The sequence below is a fragment of the Geotrypetes seraphini genome, chromosome 15, assembly GCF_902459505.1.
Source record: "Geotrypetes seraphini chromosome 15, aGeoSer1.1, whole genome shotgun sequence".
NCBI lineage: Eukaryota > Metazoa > Chordata > Amphibia > Gymnophiona > Dermophiidae > Geotrypetes > Geotrypetes seraphini.
The window spans coordinates 70,223,089-70,239,738 of NC_047098.1; the positions used below are offsets into that span (position 1 = coordinate 70,223,089).

Sequence of the window (16,650 nt, forward strand, 5' to 3'; positions counted from 1 at the left end):
CTTTTGCTTCCCTCATCAGACCAAAACCTAAACCTACACCAACTAGAGGTTTTAAACAGACTCCACGTCGTTATCCTCAGAAAACGACTCCTGCTTTTTCCAGGCCTCCTCCTCGTCGTCCTCCACAACAACAGCGCCAGCAAAAGTCTCAGACTCCCGCTGCCACCAAACCAGCTCAGTCTTTTTGACAGTCTCAGCCTGAGCATTCAAATTTCTCTGTTTCCAAATTCTCCCCTCCCCATAGGGGGTCGCATTTCCCAGTTTTATCACCAGTGGGAGCTCATTACATCAGATCTCTGGGTGCTTACCATCCTACGAGAGGGATACTCTCTTCGGTTCCTTCAGGTACCTTCAGATCGCCATCCAAGAGAGTGTCCTTCCGATCTGTCGCACCTTCCCCTTCTTATTCAGGAAGCTCGGGCCCTTCTTCGCCTGCGAGCTGTGGAGGAGGTTCCTCTTCCACAAAGGAACTTGGGATTCTACTCCCGTTATTTTCTAGTTCCCAAAAAGACGGGGGATTTACGACTGATCCTAGATCTCAGAGCTCTCAACAAATGTCTAGTCAAAGAGAAATTTTGAATGCTCACTCTGCAAACTTTATATTCCTTAATGGATCAAGGGGATTGGATGTGCTCCCTCGATCTCAAAGAGGCGTATACTTATATCCCTATTCATCCAGCATTTCACAAGTACCTCAGATTTCAAGTAGGAAGCCTTCATCTGCAGTACCGAGTTCTCCCCTTCGGGTTGGCTTCTTCTCCCAGAGTGTTCACAAAATGTCTGGTGGTGGTGGCTGCAGCTCTTCGCAACCAGGGTCTCCAAGTATTTCCATACCTCGACGACTGGCTCATCAAAGCTCCCTCTTTTTCAGGGGTTATTGCAGCGACCCAACAGACTATTCTTTTTCTACAAAGTTTGGGATTTCACATCAACTTTCCCAAATCTCAGTTGACTCCTTCTCAGTCTCTCCAGTTCATAGGAGCAACTCTGGACACTATCAATATGAAAGCCTACCTTCCACAACCGCGTCAGGACGCCCTTCTTCAGATTTCTCAACAACTCTTCCACCTTTCATCTGTTCCAGCACGAAAGATGATGGTTCTACTAGGTCACATGGCTTCTACAGTTCATGTGATTCCTTTTGCCAGACTTCACCTTCGTATTCCTCAATGGACACTCGCATCCCAATAGCAGCAAACCGTGGATCCACCATCTCGACTGATTTCCATAACTCCTTCATTGCGGAAGTCTCTCCGTTGGTGGATGCTCTCTTTGAATCTTTCAAGAGGCTTGCTGTTCCACCCTCTTCCTCATCAGAAAGTCCTCACCACCGATTTGTCAACGTATGCATGGGGAGCTCATGTGGACGGGCTTCGCACTCAGGGTCTATGGACTCAAGCAGACCGTCGGTGTCATATCAATCTGTTGGAACTCAGAGCGATCTTCTATGCTCTCAAAGCCTTTCAACATCTCCTTCACGACATGGTAATTCTGGTACGTACAGACAACCAAGTAGCCATGTATTATGTCAACAAACAGGGAGGGACGGGATCTCACTCCCTCTGTCAAGAAGCTCTGAAATTGTGGAATTGGGCAATTCTTCACAACATCTACCTCAGAGCTGTTTATATTCAGGGTCAACACAATTATTTGGCGGACAAATTGAGTCGTCTTCTACAGCCTCACGAATGGACAGTCAATTCTCCAACTCTTTGCCAAATCTTTGCTCGTTGGGGAACTCCGCAGATAGATCTGTTTGCATCACCTCTCAACTTCAAACTGCCTCAATTTTGCTCCCGCATCTATACTCCTCAACGTCTCGAAGCGGATGCATTTCTACTGGACTGGAGGAATCTGTTTCTTTATGCTTTTCCTCCATTTCCTCTGATTCTCAAAACTCTAGTCAAACTGAAGTCAGAACATGCCACCATGATTCTGATAGCTCCTCGGTGGCCCAGACAACCTTGGTTCTCCCTTCTACTTCAACTCAGCACCAGGGAGCCTCTTCTTCTACCAGTGTTTCCCTCTCTACTCACGCAGAGTCACGGTTCCTTGCTTCATCCCAATCTGCAGTCTCTACACTTAACAGTTTGGTACCTTTCTGTATAACAGAATTTTCTCAATTTTCTCCATCTGTTCAAGATATCTTACTTGCTTCCAGAAAGCCATCAACTAGACAATGTTATGGCCAGAAGTGGACTAGATTCTCTGCTTGGTGTTCTACACGTCACTTATCACCCAGATCTTCCTCCTTGACATCCGTTCTGGACTACTTACTTCATTTGTCACAGTCTGGACTTCAAACTACATCTATTCGAGTCCATCTTAGCGCTATAACTGCTTTTCATCAACCTCTAAATGGGAAACCTCTTTCTGCACATCCTATGGTTTCTCGCTTCATGAAAGGACTTCTTCATCATCTTCATCCACCACTTAAACCACCTCCAGTGGTCTGGGATCTCAATGTTGTTCTAGCTCAACTGATGAAGCCTCCTTTTGAACCACTTGACAAAGCCCACCTCAAGTATCTCACTTGGAAGGTTGTGTTCCTCATCGCCCTCACATCTGCTCGAAGAGTCAGTGAGTTACAAGCTTTGGTTGCAGATCCACCCTTCACAGTTTTTCACCATGACAAGGTGGTCCTCCGTACTCATCCTAAATTTTTACCTAAAGTTGTTTCAGAATTTCACATCAACCAGTCTATTAATCTGCCTGTGTTTTTTCCAAAGCCTCACTCTCATCCTGGAGAAGCGGTTCTTCATACCTTGGACTGTAAACGTGCATTAGCTTTCTACCTCCAACACACTCAACTTCACAGAACATCTTCTCAACTTTTCATCTCATTTGACCCGAACAGGTTGGGTCGTCCTATCTCAAAACGCACCATCTCCAACTGGATGGCTGCTTGCATTTCTTTCTGCTATGCTCAGGCTGGTCTTCCTCTGCAAGGTTGAGTGACGGGCCACAAAGTCAGAGCTATGGCGGCATCTGTAGCTTTTCTTCGATCAACACCTATTGAGGAAATCTGTAAGGCTGCCACTTGGTCCTCGGTTCATACTTTCACTTCTCATTACTGTCTGGATACTTTATCCAGGAGGGATGGCCAATTTGGCCAATCTGTTTTACAAAATCTTTTTTCGTAATTTGCCAACTTCCCTCCATCCCTTTCTACTTAGCTTGGAGGTCACCCATGTGTGGGAATATGCTGCCTGCTTGTCCTGGGATAAAGCACAGTTACTTACCGTAACAGTTGTTATCCAGGGACAGCAGGCAGATATTCCCACAACCCTCCCACCTCCCCTGGTTGGCTTCTTAGCTAGGTACCTGAACTGAGGATCCTCACAGGAGATGCGCCCCCTAGTTCGGGCGGGAAGGCACACGCGCATGCGCGCTACAGCACTCGAAAGATCGAGATCTTCAAGCAAGTTTGCTTTCGAGGCTGTCCGCTGCGGGGCTCCGTCTGTGACGTCACCCATGTGTGGGAATATCTGCCTGCTGTCCCTGGATAACAACTGTTACGGTAAGTAACTGTGCTATATCCCACCCCCATCTCATATCTATACATGAATAATATAATTCCTATGTATATTAATCAATTAAATTATGCACATATATATTAAATTATCATAACCCACCCATCCCCCATCCCCCCATTCTTTCAATTATCATATAAGGAAAAAGAATAATATTTCAAACCCTTCTAAAGACTCTTCTGTTTACTTTCATGTTTGGCGTGGAGGGCTGTCATGGTGTGTGGATCAGTTCTGGTTGGTCTCCCTACCTTCCTCTTTCTTTCTCTCCATCTGTCCCTTTTTCTAATGAATTTGGAGTTCCTTTCCAACTTTCTGAATAATGTATTGGAGACTTGGTTTATGCCTAGACAAATTTATAAACACAAATGGTTTTAGGGATTGATATTGAAAAGGGTTTCAATAGGTAGTGCCACTAAATATTGCTTGTAACCACCCTGGTACTGTCCAGTTAGTGCTGAGGAGATCTGAGTGTGGAGTAGGGTAAAGGCAGCATTTACCCAGTTAGTGGCGGGCATCAGTCTGAATACTGGCTGGTGCCTGGTTAACTTCTTGGTAACCATACCAACCTGAATTCAAGGACAAGAGAGCAGTCATAATGGTAAAAAAATAGGAGTACACTTCTCCCTTGGTATTCGCGGGGGATAGGGGCAGAGCCGGAGCGCGAATGGAGAAAAACCGCGAATATCTTTTCGTCTGGCTCTGATCCACTCCCGCCTCCCTCCCGCCTTCCCTCCAGCATCCCAGCCTTACCTGGTGGTCTAGCAGGCTTTTGGGGCAGGAGCGATCTTCCTAAGCTCCTGCCCTGTGCAGATCGCCAATAGGAAATGGCTGCCGTGAGTTCTCGTAGTTTCTTGAGACTACGACGGGAGCTCATGGCAGCCATTTCCTATTGGCAATCTACACGGGGCAGGAGCGTAGGAAGATCGCTCCTGCCCCGAAAGCCTGCTAGACCACCAGGTAAGGTCGGGATGCCGGGGAAAGGTCGGAGGGAGGCGGGAATGTCAAAAATCATGAATATGTGAAACCGCAAGTGTTGAAACCGCGAATAGGGAGGGGGAAGTGTATCCTAATTTTTAGTGCAGTAGCTTGAGAACCAGGGGAACCGAGTTCTTTATGACTCTAGACCAGTCACTTAACCCTCCATTGTGGTATATCAAATCCCATCTCTTTTCCCTTTTCCTATCCATTCTGAGCATTTGTATCCTCTGGGCTTTTCAATTCTGATATCATTTCCTCCTTAGATTCCATGCTTGTGTTTTGTGTATTGTACGTGAATAAGAGAAATACTGGTGAATTTTTATTGCTGGAGAATGTGATGGGAGGTGCCTTATTCTGAACCCACAGCTCCTGCCATTGAGTGTGCCAGAATCTTGGAGCAACGCAGCCGCCATCCAATTCGTGTATTAAAAGGAGGCTATGAGAAGTTCTCAGCCTTCTATCATTTCTTCAGGACAAAGAAGATTCTCTGGATGCCTCAAGTAAGAGTATGCAAGCAACAGCAAACCCTTCCAATAAGATGTTCAGAATTAAGTTTTAGAAGGATTTTGCTTTCACCTTCAATTTTTGTTGATTCTGACCACTTAGTTTGATTTTCAGGTAATCTGATTGCCCTAGAATTGTTCCTCTATCATTGCTTTAACTATCTAATCTAATCTAAACCTTAGGTTTGTATACCGCATCATCTCTACATTCGTAAAGCTAGGAGACCTAAACCTACACCTAGAAGACCCAACTTCCATACCAGCAAACAACTGTCTATCCTTCCTCAATGCATTATCCTTCCAGATCCTAAACCCACAAACCACGCATGAAAAAGGTCATCAACTGGACATTGCAGCATTCATGTCCCACCAACCATCCAATCAAGAAATCCAAACTCCTAACGGAACATGGTCCCCATCCCTATGGTCAGACCACTACATCTATAACTTCAATATCAATTGGACCAAAACCAAATTCACACCTCAATCAAAAAAAACCACATATACCTCACGCAAACATATCGACCCAACCATCTTCTGGTCAAAGGTAGACGAAACCATCCAAGACTGCGACCCAAAAAACTTCATCTCCCACTGGAAAAATGTATCCACCAACATCCTTGATAATCTGGCACCCCTACAAACCAAAACCAGAATCAGCAGGAAATCAGACCAATGGTTTGATAATGAATTACTCCAACTCAAAAGACAGTGTAGAAGATTAGAAAGAAAATGGAGAAAAAAGAACCAAGAACAAACAAAAACCGACTGGAAAAAAATCAACAAACTATACAAAAATCGACTAAAAGACAAGAGGAAAAGTTACTATACCAAGCTCATAGGCACAGAAACACAAGATTCCAAAAAAATTTTCCAAATCCTGAAAGAATTAACAGACACCAAACCACACACTACCACCACGAACACACCTCTACCATCACCTACCCTCTTAGCAGAACATTTCAAGAATAAAATCACCAACACCAGAGCCACACTCATCCTCAACCCATCCAAGCAAAATCCAATCACAATCCACCCTACAGGAAAAGAGGCAATCGCAGCAGACAGAATTTGGACTCAATTCCCAAACATACAATGGTCAGAATTCAACAAATTCTACAAAAAATACAGCCATGCCTCCTGTGACCTCAACCATTGCCCCTCATATCTCCTTACCACCTCTAGTGTAAAGTTCCGCACCATAACTCTACAATGGATCCAATTCACGCTCACAGAGGGCACATTCCCTGACAACCTCAGCGAAATCGTCATCACCCCAATCCAAAAAGATCCAAAGGCACCACAAAACCTCCCAGCTAACTATAGACCTATAGCCTCAATTCCGCTATATGTCAAAATTATAGAAGGCCTAGTAGCCAAACTCCTCACCAATTACATAGAGGACCACAACCTACTCCACCCCATGCAATCAGGATTCAGAACAAACTTCAGCACAGAGACATTACTAGGCTCCCTCATGGATACCGTCAGACAACAACTTAGTACAGGAAAAAAAATGCTACTCATACAACTGGACCTATCGGCGGCATTCGACCTAGTAGACCACAACATCCTTCTACAGATCTTAGATGCAATAGGCATCTCAGATAAAGTATACACCTGGTTCGAAGGATTCCTAAAACTCAGAACCTACAGTGTAAAATCAAACAAAGAAAAATCAGAATCCTGGTCAAACCCCTGCGGCGTACCACAAGGATCTCCACTATCCCCCACCCTCTTCAATCTATACACTGCCTCTCTAGGAACTCATCTGGATAATCTAGGCATAACATCCTATAGCTATGCGGATGACATCACCATCCTCATCCCATACGATCATACCAAACCAACCATGACAGACGAACTTCACCAAACACTGGAAGCAGTCACAACCTGGATGGAAAATCACAAACTTAAACTCAACCAAGACAAAACCAAATTCATCCTCCTAGAAAACGACAAGATCCAAACCACAACCATACTAGACATAAACGCAACCAAATATCCCATCCAAACAACCATAAAACTACTAGGCATGACCATAGACAGATGCTGCACAATGCAACCGCAAATAAACAAAACAACTCAAAAATCATTCGCAATCATGAGAAACCTGAGACAAGTCCGAAAATTCTTTGAAAGTACACAATTCCTACTTATAGTACAATCCCTGATACTAGGCATATTGGACTACTGTAACATACTATTCCTCCCATGTCCAGCAAATACGATAAGACAACTCCAAACAATCCAAAATACAGCCTTAAGACTCGTCTATTCATTGAAAAAACACGACCACATCACTGAGGCCTTCATCAACTCACACTGGCTCCCAATCCAAGAAAGAATCAAATTCAAATTCTACTGCATATTATTTAAAACCCTACACGGAGACAGCCCATCATACCTGAACAATCGCCTCATCCAAGCAACCAACACCAGACACAGAAAAACGCACTCCCCATTCATACCCCCCCCATCCAAAGAAGTAAAAAGAACAAAACAACATGACGGCCTCCTAGCCACACAAGCTGCAAGACTGGACAACCAGATATCCAACCTTCTGATGACAACCCCAGACTATAAGACGTTCAGAAAAGAAATAAAAACCACACTTTTCAAGAAATTCCTAAAACAGCAATAACAACACGACCTCTAAAAGCCCTTAAGATCTACATCTTACATATCTAGCTATTCATTATAATTCATGTAATTATGTAATTCTGTAATTATGTAATTCTGTAATTCTGTAACTCTCTAACTCTGTAATTCTGTAATTCATTGTAATCCTGTCCTTAAACTAACCTTTTGTAATCCGCCTTGAACCGCAAGGTAATGGCGGAATAGAAATCCCGAATGTAATGTAATGTAATGTAATAATTATGGTTTCTGATTCTTATTGCAAACATTAATATGATACATTTTAACTTTAGATTAATATTTCCTGGCAGCTAATAGTCCGCCTTGTTATGGGCTGGGGCTTTCAACTCTCCAGACTAGGGTTACCAGATGTCTGGATTTCCCCATACATGTCCTCCTTTATCCCAGGACAAGCAGGCAGCATATTCTTAACTGATGGGTGACGGCACCGACGGAGCCCCGGTACGGACAATTTTAGAGTGATTGCACTCTAAGAACTTAGAAAGTTCTAGCTAGGCCGCACCGCGCGTGCGCGAGTGCCTTCCCGCCCGACGGAGGCGCACGGTCCCCAGTTTCTTAGTTTCCACGGAGCTAAGAAGACGCGTGTTTTTCAACGGCCGTTGAAATCCCTGTGCTTGCCTTCCCGCTCGTGGTTTTTTCTTTGGAATATTTTTCTTTTTCTTTCTACTTCTTTTTTCTTTAAAAAAAATAAATAAATAAATAAAACTTTCGTTTTTTCGGGTTCGCCCAGGTGGGGCCTATTGTAATCATTGAGCCCTCCACTTTCGATTTAGCGGAGGCCGTGTTCACCTTCATGCCCCCTCAGCCTGGGTTCAAGAAGTGCCAGCGGTGTGCGCGGCCCATCTCCTTGACCGACCCACACAATTGGTGTTTGCAGTGCTTGGGTCCGGATCACAAGGCTTCCACCTGCACCCGTTGTGCTACTTTAAAGAAGCGCACTTTAAAAAACAGGCAGCTTCAACAAAAAATCCTTTTCAGTGCCGCGATGACTGATCCATCGGCTCCGGCGTCGACACCTTCTCAGCCGGCGCCCACTTCATCGACACCGCGTGACATCGCTCCGGCGTCGCACCCTACAGGTAAGCCGGCTAAGAAGCCTTCCTCCCTGGAGCGTCCTCCGGTCGCTGTGGCAGACAGTCCAGTCCTGCCGACCTCGAGGCGCCCCCGTAAACGCTCCACCCCTATAGAGGTGAGTGCATCCTCCTCGGCATCCTCATCCTCTGGGTGTCGAGCGGCACCGCAGGTACCGCAGAAAAAGAAAGCGATACCGGTGCCTTCTTTGGATGACCGCATTGTGGCTGTCCTTCAAGTCCAACTTAAAGAGCAGTTGCAGCAACTCCTTCCTGCTCTGTTGGCACCGAACCTTCCAGTCCCGGTCCGGTCTGAGCCACCGGTACCGACCGTGGAACAACCCCTATTGTGCTTTGAGCACTCCTCAGTCCTCCCTCCTCCTTCAGGAGGTTCAATCCCTTCTTCTTCTGAACGCCATAGAGGAAGTTCCTCTAGATCAGAAGGGGCAGGGATTCTACTCCCTCTATTTTCTGGTTCCCAAAAAAACTGGAGACCTCAGACCCATACTAGATCTCCGAGATCTCAACAAATGTTTGGTCAAAGAAAAGTTCAAAATGCTTTCTCTGGCCACTCTTTATCCTCTTCTCACTCAGGGCGACTGGCTTTGCTCCCTCGATCTCAAGGAGGCCTACACTCACATCCCCGTCAATCTAGCCTCCAGACAATATCTCCGCTTCATGATCAATCGCTGTCATTACCAGTACAAGGTGTTACCCTTCGGTCTTGCCTCTTCTCCAAGAGTATTCACAAAATGTCTCATTATGGTGGCCGCTTTTCTCCGCTCCCACCACCTTCAAGTCTTTCCTTACCTAGACGACTGGTTAATCAAGGCTCCTTCCTCTCAGGCAACGTTTCTTGCCACCCACCAGACCATTCTATTTCTACAACTTCTGGGTTTCGAGATAAATCTACCCAAGTCGCATCTCATCCCCACTCAACGACTTCAGTTCATTGGAGCGATTCTGGACACTGTTCTCATGAGGGCATTTCTTCCGCCCAACCGCCTTCACACCCTTCTTCATCTCTGTCAACAGGTGCTTCCGCAACTTTCCATTTCTGCGAAGCAAATGATAATTCTCTTGGGTCACATGGCCTCGACAGTTCATGTCACCCCCTTCGCACATCTTCACCTGCGTGTCCCTCAATGGACCCTAGCTACCCAATGGTCCCAAACGACGGATCCTTGTTCGCGACACATATCTGTGACATCATCTCTTCAACAGTCTCTGCAATGGTGGTTGACATCTTCAAATCTCTCCAGGGGTCTTCTATTCCATCTGCCTCCTCATCAACTAGTCATCACCACAGATGCATCCCCTTATGCTTGGGGTGCTCACTTGAACGAATTCCAAACTCAAGGTCTTTGAACGGTTCAGGAAAAGAAACATCACATCAATTTTCTGGAACTCAGAGCGATGTTTTATGCCCTCAAGGCTTTTCAGCATCTTCTCTTTCCTCAAGTTCTACTCATTTGCACAGACAATCAAGTTGCAATGTATTACATCAACAAACAAGGGGGGACAGGCTCTCGCCTGTTGTGTCAGGAGGCCCAAAAGATTTGGTCTTGGGCGACAGCTCGCCAATTATTCCTGAAAGTTGTCTATATTCAGAGAGAACAGAATTCCTTGGCAGACAATCTCAGCAGGATTCTCCAACCACACGAATGGACTCTCGATCTCCCGACTCTCCTCTCCATTTTCGCTCAACGGGGCACTCCTCAGGTGGACCTGTTTGCAGCTCCTCACAATCATCAGCTGCCCCAATTTTGCTCCAGACTCTACTCCCCTCATCGTCTGGCAGCAGATGCGTTTCTTCTAGATTGGACCAATCTATTCCTTTATGCATTTCCTCCTCTGCCTCTCATGTTACGGACCTTGTTCAAGCTCAAGAGGAAACAAGCCACCATGATTCTCATCGCTCCACGGTGGCCCAGACAACATTGGTTCTCCCTTCTGCTTCAACTCAGTTCCAGGGAGCCCATTCTTCTTCCACTGTTTCCTTCTCTGCTTACTCAGCATCAACAGTCCCTTCTACATCCCAACCTGCTGTCTCTACACCTGACAGCTTGGTTTCTCTCGGGCTGACTTCGGATCTTTCACTTCTTTCTCAGCCTGTTCTCAGCCGGCCACTCTTCAATGCTATCAACAGAAGTGGACCCGGTTTTCTTCCTGGTGCCTTCTGCATCATCATAATCCCACTTCACTAGCAGTAGAATTAGTGTTGGATTATCTCCTTTCTTTGTCTAACTCTGGTCTCAAGTCTACTTCCATCAGAGTCCACCTCAGTGCCATTACTGCTTTTCATGAGCCAATTCATGGAAAACCTCTTACTGCTCATCCTTTGGTTTCCAGATTCATGCGGGGACTTTTCAATCTGAAACCACCTCTCAAACCCCCTCCTGTGATCTGGGATCTTAATGTGGTTCTCTCCGCTTTAATGAAGCCTCCTTTTGAACCTTTGGCCACAGCTCATTTCAAATTTCTCACTTGGAAAGTGGTCTTCCTTATTGCTCTCACCTCTGCCAGGAGGGTCAGTGAGTTGCATGCACTACACTAGTTGCAGATCCACCTTTCACAGTCTTTCACCATGACAAGGTGGTTCTCCGTACACATCCAAAGTTTCTCCCTAAGGTTGTATCTGACTTTCATCTTAACCAATCCATTGTCTGCCTGTATTCTTTCCGAAACCTCATTCTCATCCTGGAGAACAGGCTTTGCATACTTTGGACTGTAAGCGTGCTTTGGCTTACTATCTAGAGCGCTCTAAGCCTCACAGATCGTCTCCCCAACTTTTTCTGTCCTTTGATCCAAATAAGTTGGGTCATCCTGTTTCTAAACGTATGTTATCCAATTGGCTTGCTGCTTGTATCTCGTTCTGTTATGCTCAGACCGGACTGCCACTGGAAGGTTCCGTCACGGCCCATAAGGTTAGAGCTATGGCAGCGTCTGTAGCTTTCCTCAGATCAACTCCTATTGAGGAAATCTGCAAGGTTGCTACTTGGTCCTCAGTTCATACTTTCACATCTCATTATTGTCTGGATGCATTCTCCAGACGGGATGGACACTTCGGCCAATCTGTTTTACAAAATTTATTTTCCTAATGGCCAACCTTCCCTCCATCCCTCTTTTTGTTAGCTTGGAGGTCACCCATCAGTTAAGAATATGCTGCCTGCTTGTCCTGGGATAAAGCACAGTTACTTACCGTAACAGGTATTATCCAGGGACAGCAGGCAGATATTCTTACGTCCCACCCTCCTCCCTGGGTTGGCTTCTTAGCTGGCTTATCCTAACTGGGGACCGCGCGCCTCCGTCGGGCAGGAAGGCACTCGCGCACGCGCGGTGCGGCCTAGCTAGAACTTTCTAAGTTCTTAGAGTGCAATCACTCTAAAATTGTCCGTACCTGGGCTCCGTCGGTGCCGTCACCCATCAGTTAAGAATATCTGCCTGCTGTCCCTGGATAACACCTGTTACGGTAAGTAACTGTGCTTTTGAGGACGTGTCTGGGGGTCCGGACAGCTTTTCAAAATCTGGCTGGGTAATTACATCAATGGAGCCAGGCTGACCTACTGAGCCTTCCGGAGAGCAATTAAAACCGTACTGTTTGACAAATTCATCTCCTAAACAGAAGCCTCGCTACTTACAAAGTTATATTTTCCCTCTGTCAATTTCTGTGTAATATGTTGTTCCCTCACTTTCTGCATTTTGCAGTTCGCTGATTGTCTAGCATTATTCCTTGGGTTGCATACATGAGACCTAAATTACATACTTAAGATTCATATTTTCCTTTTAACTATTTCTTATTAATAAGTTGTACCCTCACTACTTGTATCCTGTAATTCGCCGACTGTCCAGTTTTATTCTGTAATTCACTTATCCAGTAATTCGCTTTATTCTGTAACCCACCTTATTCTGTAACTCGCTTTATTCTGAAATTCACTTCATTCTGCAAGTCGCCTCATTGTCCAGCTCTATTCTAAATTTCGCAGATTGATCAGTTTTATTCCTTGGGTTGCATACATGAGATCTATACCACATACTTAAGTTTCATATTTTCCTTTTATCTATTTCTTATGTAATAAGTTGTACCCACACTTCTTGTATTCTGTAATTCGCTGATTGTCCAGCCTTCTTCAATGTGAACCGCCTAGAAGTCATTTGACTGTGGCGGTATAGAAGAATAAAGTTATTATTATTATTATATCTTCATATTACTTAAGGTTGATCTACATCTTGATAATTTGATACTCAATATTAACCATTGTATTACCAAATTTCAGTCCTGGGCGTCGATGGTCTAGATGAAATTGAATGTAGCCAAGAGTAAGGGCTCCTTTTACGAAGCCGCGTTAGGAGTTTAACACGCGTAATAGCGTGCGCTAATTTGCAGGCCGCGCTAGCCGCTACTGCCTCCTCTTGAGCAGGCGGTAGTTTTTCGGCTAGCATGGGGGGTTAGCGCACAATAAAAAGGTACGTGCGATAAAGCCGCTAACGCGGCTTCGTAAAAGAAGCCCTAAGCTTTTATGGCTTGGCCCAAAGTTAAATTCCCTCCATTCTGCTGTGATCTTAGACTCAGGAGAATCTTTGAAAATTGAGTTTTCCTCGTTAATACTGGGTATTGTTATTGATTCTTCACTTACATTTAAGGACCAACTAAACTCACTTATTAAAAAGTGTTTTTTCAGCCTCCATGCTCTGAGAAGAGTGAGAGAACTTTTTCACCAACAACACTTCTCTGTATTGGTTAAATCAATCATTTTGTCAAGGTTAGATTACTGCAATTCAGTGTATTTGGGTCTTTCAAAGGTCAGTCTGCAGAGACTTCAACTAATACAGAATACTGCAGCTAAACTTATTTTCGGTAAGAGTAAATTCGATCACGTAACCCCTCTGCTCAAGGAATTACATTGGCTTCCAGTGTATCTCTGAATTCAATTTAAGTGCATTTGTATTGCATTTACGAAAGATCCTATTTGGCATTTTTGCCACTTTGATTCCTTTAGACTGGAATGTGCATAGGTCTCATCTTGCCAGAAGTTCTCAAAAATTAAAACTTACATTTCCCTCTCTCAGTGGTAAAAACAGAACCTTTAAGAGATTTAGGGGTCCTTTCATTAAGCCGCGCTAGCGGGGTTAGCGCGTCGGACATTTAATCACATGCTAACCCCTGCGGCAAGCCAAAAATCTAACGCCTCGTCAGTGGAGGCGTTAGCGACTAGCGCGGCAAGCGGTATTCCGCGCGTTAAACCCCTACCAGGCCTTGATAAAAGGACCCCTAGTCATTCTTTTGCTTTTAAATTAACCGAATTCTGGAATGCTTTACCGCTTACATTAAGAAGTTTAAGTTCTTTTACTTTATTCCGGAAAGTTCTGAAAACTTTTTTGTTTGCTAAACATTTTGAAATTTCACTATTTCAGTCTACTTTTCGTTGTCAATTTTATGTATTATGTATTACATTATTATTAACTGAGTCGAACTCTTGGTTGATGATTCGGTCTATAAAACTAAGTTTTAGTTTAGTTTAAAGAGATTAAAGAAATTAACACTCAAAATAAAAAGAAAGGAGTATCATAATCAAAATAATCATAATAACCAGAAAAAAAGAAACAATTATCTCTTCCTCAGACCACTAAAATATACCAGGAGGAAGCAAAGAAAGATAAGGAGATCCTCAATAAGGTAATGGTACTTTAGTAATATGCTTAACGGGTTACAACACCATCAAAAACCTTTTAAATTAGCTTTATACATTCTGGACTAGCTTCTTGGTATCTAAAAAGGCTCTAAGCTGATCGGGAGTAAAAAACAGGTGAACAAAAGCACGAATCCTAGGGAAATCAGCAGTAGAAAATTCAAAGCCTAGAAAGGCCTATACAGACAGTTGTGGAATAAGATCACTTAAACATTTATTCCATTTACCAGCTTGAAAGGACAAACTCTTATCAAGATATCTTTTATAAATACAACCTTTCAAGGTTGGAAAGGTAAACAAGTGGGTTCTGCTTCACAAGGGATGGGAGGGAGGGATTGAAAGATACTGCACAAGGGTATGGGTGAGAGGGGAGGAAAGATGCTGCACATGTGGGGGAGAGAAAGGAAATAGGAAGAATTGGGGTAGAGGAGAGGAAGGGAGAGGTGATCATTGTACATGAAAAAAAATAAGACCTACCTGAAAATAAGACCTAGTGCCTTTTTTGGGCCCAAAATTAATATAAGACAGTGTCTTATTTTTGGGGAAACACGGTAGATGTATTGTTTTAATGCCCACTGGAATTGCCTTTACCTAGGTAGGCTCAGTTTTGTGACACCTGGAAATTAGTTCTATTATGGTATGGTATAAGTGCTCTGTAGGTTCTAAGACATACAAAGCCTTTGGGATGAGAAGAAGCCCTCCATTGGTGCTTCAGAATTAATGGATATTCTTGGTGGATCACTCTTTTATCCTGTTTCTAACAGTGACCAATCCAGGTCACAAATATCTGACAGATATAGTAGCAATATTCCATGCTACAGATCCCAGGGCAAGGAGTGGCTTCCTTATGTCTGTCTCAATAGCAGACTATGGACCTTTCCTCCAGGAACTTATCCAAACCTTTTTTAAACTCAGCTATGTTAACCACTGTTGCTACATCTCCTAGCAATGAGTTCCAGAGCTTATCTGTTTTCATGTAATTTCACTGAGTGTCCCCTGGTCTTTGTACTTTTTGAAAGAGTGAAAAACCAATACACTTTTACCTGTTGTACACTACTCAGGATTTTGTAGACATCAGTCTTATCCCTCCTCAGCCTTCTCTCTTCCAAGCCCTAACCTCTTTAGCATTTCCTTATACGAGAGGAGTTCCATCCCCTGTTATCATTTTGGTCACTCTTCTTTTAACTTTTTCTAATTCCACGGTATCTTTTTTGAGATACAGCAGCCAGTTGGAGGCTGCCTTTCTTATATAACAGTTGGGAAGTGGGATTGAAGAATTCATAAAATGGATTACAATGAGTAAAATAATCCCTGCAAGAATATTTTAAGTAAGAATGACAGAAAAATAACACAGATTGCTGTGATATAAACCTAGCCTACTCTTCTCTTCCTGGCAGGAGATTGAGGACTTCAAGCCATATCCAGCTGAAATCATACCTGGCCTGTTATATATGGGAGACTGCAGACAGGCTTGTGACTTACAAATTCAAAAGGATCTGAAAATTCAGGCACATGTCAGTGTGTCTGAGGAGCTTGAGACACTGTACGTGGAGTGTGTGAGTACAATGATAAAATAAGCTGCTTGTTGTTGGTGACTGGAGTTATATCTGAATTTTGCAATTTTATGTCAAAACTCTTTAAGAGGGACCATCTTTTTGGCCATTTTAATCTTTCTGCTTTCTTAGTGGCTTGTTTGACTGAATGATTGACATCACCCAGTGTAGGTGAGGAGTACGAGAACATGGAACAGCCTCCCCACATCCATAAGGACAGAGACAAACTACCTCTCCTTTAGGAAAAGCTGAAAACTTACTTTCAGAAATTCCTTATTGCTCAGTAGCTCCTCCTGCTTACCTAGCTAAGAATTGTCTTCATTCCTTCACCCAATACTCTGACTGGCGGGGAGTCACAAGCGGTGTGCCACAGGGATCGGTGCTGGGGCCGTTACTCTTCAACATATTTATCAATGACCTGGAAAAAGAGGCAAAGTGCGAGGTTATAAAATTTGCAGACGATACCAAACTGTGCGGCAGAGTTAGGTCTAGGGAGGAGTGTGAGGACCTGCAAAGGGACCTGGACAAGCTGGAAGACTGGGCAAACAAATGGCAAATGCGCTTTAACGTGGAAAAATGCAAGGTCATGCATATAGGTAAAAAGAACCCGTTGTTCAAATACAAATTGGGGGGGGCATTATTGGGAGACAGCAGTCTTGAGA

The 16,650-nt window shown here is 44.1% G+C and overlaps 1 protein-coding gene across 1 annotated transcript in view; it reads left to right on the forward strand.

Moving 5' to 3' along the window:
* Positions 1-16,650, forward strand: part of STYXL1 (serine/threonine/tyrosine interacting like 1) — a 66,428-nt gene that overhangs the window by 24,096 nt on the left and 25,682 nt on the right. Inside the window, exons 5-6 of the mRNA XM_033921357.1 lie at positions 4,878-5,011; positions 15,833-15,978. Of these exons, the coding sequence (XP_033777248.1) occupies positions 4,878-5,011; positions 15,833-15,978 (280 nt within the window). The remainder of the gene's footprint in view (positions 1-4,877; positions 5,012-15,832; positions 15,979-16,650) is intronic.